The 4,628-nt window shown below is 42.8% G+C and overlaps 1 protein-coding gene across 1 annotated transcript; it reads right to left on the reverse strand.

Moving 5' to 3' along the window:
- Positions 1 to 2,653: 2,653 nt before the first annotated feature.
- Positions 2,654 to 4,308, reverse strand: LOC146690399 (ADP-ribosylation factor-like protein 4C). Its single transcript, XM_085435433.1, has one exon. The coding sequence runs from the start codon at positions 3,876 to 3,878 to the stop codon at positions 3,300 to 3,302; it is 579 nt and encodes a 192-aa protein (XP_085291559.1). The 5' UTR covers positions 3,879 to 4,308; the 3' UTR covers positions 2,654 to 3,299.
- Between the last annotated feature and the right edge of the window lie 320 nt (positions 4,309 to 4,628).

The raw sequence follows: 4,628 nt of genomic DNA on the forward strand, positions 1-4,628 counted from the left end.
CGACAGACAGCTGTTTGCGTGAATTTTACGGAAGAGGATTAGGGCCACTGGAAAAAAACAAAAAGTGGGCACGTCTTTTTTTTTTCTTTTCCAAAATTCTGAGAGAAAAAGTCAGTTATCAGCAAGCCAAGAACTTTGTGCTTGAAGTTTGTGTTTTTGTGACTGTTTCAGCCTATGAAGAGATACTTTGTCTTAGTTTTGACTTAGCTCAGCTACAACAGAGATACCCACACAATGACTTAAGGCCACATAAGTGTACATGTAGTTGCTCTTAAACCTTCACCAGACTCCCCATCTTTACAGCAGACAGTCATTATTCTCTATTTACTACATAGCGCTTTATAGTTACTGTCTGCCACTTTATGAGTGTCTGGATTCATGGAGAAACATTTTACTGAGCCATGAATTTTCAGTTTTTGAAAAAGAAAAGAGCAGACAGTGCAGTGCAGTCAGGAAATACACCTATTATCCAGTTTGTCAAATAAATATTCAATACAAATACTATGTAGTTATGAGTCTTATGTGGCTACTTATTACATTCTAGGTAGCTTCTTTGGGCTCGAATGGAATTAAAAGAAAGCAGAAATATCACACAAAAAAGAAAAAGTCACTAAATCGTTTAGGTGTTGATTCATATTATCAGGCAATCGAAGGAGGGATGTAAGTCTGCATCAACCACAGATTCAGTTCCTCCAGTTTTAACTGGAAAAATCTGTACAGTAAAATGTCCTGTTAGGCTCAACGAGTGTTTTGGGGATGTTTTTGGCTCATTCACTCTAAAAGCTCTGTGTCCCTGAGGCTGTTCAAAGGCTGCCTGTAGTTTAAGGGTTTTCCATTTCAGCCTGTGTTAGAGAATCCATCACAGTGAATCACAATGTCTGTAATTATTGCTGTTAAATCTATAGTGTTTCTCTGGTCCAGGACTGCACTGTAACACACTGTAACTGTAACTAACACACACAAACACCTCTGCACACACTACTTTCCAAAACACAGTTTGAATGTACTTTAGGTATTTCAACAATGATTAAACGTTATATTTTCTGCATGCACTCCACAGTATTTTGGAAGCAAATATTGTCCTTCCTGCTCCAAATTTTGCAGATTTCCAAATATTAATATTCTCTAATGCACTTAAAAAGAAATATAAAGTATGCATATGCATTATTGTTCTTAAAGCTACCCAGAATTATTTAAAGATTTAGGATTAGAACGTTTATCATCTAACACAGAGTAAAATAGTTAGTCAGTACAAAACAGCATTTAAACTCTTCATCGGCGCCATGTTTGATGCAGTGCTATCAGTGTTATAACACAGGGCTTCAAATGAGTCTTAAAACGATATCCAGTGTTTTCGACAGCAGCTTCCTACCCTGTATGAATTTCTGATCAAACATTCTGCTCTCTTATGAACCCTCCCTGTCTTGTTTTTGGTCCTGGAAATGCTGCTGCTTAAAACATAACAAGAACACAGTCAATGTACAGTGTGATGCATTTAGAAGCTACCATGCAGCTTGGATAGATTCAGGTAAGACATGTGTTTTGTGTTTAAAGTGAAAAAGCACGCGGTACAAAGAATATTCGCACGTTTTCTCATTATTCTCACAGAGTCCTCAGTTTGCTTCTGCCTTATTTAGTAATGAAGTTCTTGTTCTGCAGAGATGGAAGGTGATTAACTTTGGAGTAATTTACTCACACAAAACGAACAGAAAACCTCTAAACACACAAGACTGACTCACGGTGGATTCAGATATTTTACTCAAGTACACTCACTCACTTACATACTTCTCTAGTTTACCTCAATGGTTTCCAGTTTGAAACTGAAGCCCCTCATATCTTCCTCAGGGTTTGTTTACATGATTTATGCATCTCTTTGCATCACAGTGCACAGCACTGTAAAAAGGTGGCCTGGTCTTCAGAACGTTTCTCTGCAAAAAGCACCTCTTCTCCTGTGTGCTCTGCTCTTCTTTACACTCAGTACTTCCGGTTACCGATCACAGGTGTTCAAACATGAGTTTTTCTACAGCAGCTATTAGATATATCCAGAAGAATTACACATATATGAAGATATTTCTTTGAATGTGGTGGACATTTTATGAGCAAAGTATTTTTATAATGAGCAGATTAATCAGTTATATAAACAGTTACTTTCAAACAGTTTAGCCCAAATACCTCACATCCACCCACAATTTGTGACTTGTATGATGAGGAAATATTTAAATAAACTACAAGATAAATGCCCATATTAGTTACAGAGTGATGTGAAATATTTGGGACAGAAATCTATACCGTCCTAGGGCACATTAGCCTAATTTGATCACCGCTTGCTGCTGTAAACAGAGCACCGCAATGCAGATCCATAAATTTCACAAACGAGTTCCGGCTTTCCTCCAAACATTTATTTCATGTGCAGATGATTAAAACAAAGATCTGAGGTCAGGCTGTTATTAGCTTCTGCCTGAACTCTGTGACCCCGGACTTATCGTTGACCCCCACCTGTGATTGTATCTTGATGAAGAAATAACTATCTCTGACTTACTGTCAGCAGTCATGTCCGCCTTTTTTTCTCCCCACCACACATCCTGCTGCCACCGTAACCTCCACATCACCTCTACTTCTCAGCAGTGTGTAAATGAAGAACGTGACCCAAAACTTTGATTTAAAATCTTTTTAATATACAAAATACTTCAATTTTGGCTTCTTAGTACATGAATCACCTGAAACTGCTCCTCTAATAATACAGTGTAGTTCTCTACTGTCTGTTAGCAAATGAAAAGTGCAAAGTAGTGGACTCTGTCTTCTGTCCACCACGCAGAGGAAAGGCTACTTCAATGCTCCAAAAGCAGTCAAGATCAAACCTTGATCCTACAGATGTCTGTGTTCAAGACAGAAAGAGCAGGGGCACGAGTGACCCAAGCCACGTGCAAAATCAAACTCGTTTCCACAAAGATGTCCTGTGGGTGGAAATAATAATAATAAAAAAAAGAGTCCAGGGTGAGCCAAAGCTTCTGTTAAAGCGTGTTCAAAGTCTGAGATAAAGCCACAGATAAATGGGCCAGCCTGTTTATCTGTTCCTCTCTCTCTCTGTCAGTGCTGCAGCTCCAAACAGCCCAGTCAAGTTTCCTGTCTTGATTTTGGTTATCCTTGTGTGTTTTCTGTCCTACATACTCTTGCCCGCAAAAGCATCTGAGCAGGACTTCAGTGGCTGAACAGCTTTATTCCAAAAACGAAAAAAAAAAGTCACTGTTAAGGGCAATACTGGTAAAACCCGAACTCCTTGCAGTAATGTCCGGCGGCTGTTACCGCTTCTTTTTCTGCTTTAAGGATTTCCTTCTTTTCAGAATCATCTCATACAGCTTGTCCATGCCCTCGTGAAGCCCCTCGCCTATTATAGCGCAGGCAGGTTGGATGTGGTAAGTGGTGGAGGGGGTGAGCTCGTGCAGGGCCAGCTGCTTCTCGATATCCGCCACCGGGAGGGATTTGGGCAGGTCCTGCTTGTTGGCGATGACCAGCAGCGGCGTGCCCTGGTTCTCCGCAAACTTGGTGACTTTGTGCAGTTCAGTCTTGGCCTCCTCCAACCTGTCCACATCTACCGAGTCCACGACGTATATGATTCCGTCAGTGCAGCGGCTGTAGGACTTCCACAGGGGCCTCAGCTTCTCCTGCCCCCCCACGTCCCAGAAATGACAACTGATGCCCTTCGCAGTGCAGTTGCTCAGCTTGATCTTCTCCGTGTTGAAGCCGATCGTGGGGACCGTGTTGACAAATTCATTAAATTTAAGTCTGTAAAGAACCGTGGTCTTCCCAGCAGAGTCCAAACCCAGCATGACGATGTGAAGAGACTGGAAGGCAGAGATGCTGGAAACGCTGTTGCCCATTATGGCATTTATTCTGCAGCTGCTGGTTTTATCTCCCGATTCAAGGGGAAGAAAACAGTCCTAAAGCTCAGAGCCTTCCACTTCACGGGTAAAAAAAATCCTTAGGTTGGGATAGTGGAGAGCGGAGAAGCCCCGGTGCGCTGTGGATGACCGATGAGCTCTGCTGTGGCCCTCAGCAGCAGCAGCAGAGGACGCAGAGCTCCGTTCATTAGTATTCTCCTCACACACTCGCATCCATTTGGCGACGAAGGAAAGCTGCGCTGTAAGAACACTCCAGAGACAACAAGGATGACACCGAACAGCCCAACGATCTCTCTGGAAATTGCGCACAAACAGCTCCGCGGTCCGCACCTGTGCGGAAGAAAATAACATCCACCGTTTAATTCACTCACTCCTGGAGAACACCCGCAACGCTCTCCGTGGCCGTGGTTTTGTGAGGCTGTGTGAGGCGGACAAATCAGAAGCGCCCCGCTACGCTCCACCCACCCGGGACATGCGCCAATGAGAGGGCGAGCCTCTGCGGCGATCGGGTTACTATAGACACGCGAGACTGACAAACATGCACAGCCAGCGTTCATAGAGCCGTGGAGGAGTGTTTGTGCATGAAGCTTTGTTTTATTTGAATTATCAGGCTGACTGAAAGAAACACAAACAGGCAGAAATGGATGGAATGAAACAGGAAGGTGTGCAGATCAACGGCGTTAACATGTTAAAGAAACTGGGCGTAGTTTAGTAATCGCATGGAAACAG

Source organism: Copadichromis virginalis, linkage group LG16 (assembly GCF_057382275.1).
Source record: "Copadichromis virginalis isolate Kocher_CV1m ecotype Utaka linkage group LG16, C_Virginalis_male_GT1.1, whole genome shotgun sequence".
Lineage (NCBI taxonomy): Eukaryota > Metazoa > Chordata > Actinopteri > Cichliformes > Cichlidae > Copadichromis > Copadichromis virginalis.

Bases quoted from the DNA above. Each gene is read 5' to 3' on its own strand.
- LOC146690399 (XM_085435433.1), bottom strand. From the start codon at position 3,878: ATGGGCAACAGCGTTTCCAGCATCTCTGCCTTCCAGTCTCTTCACATC.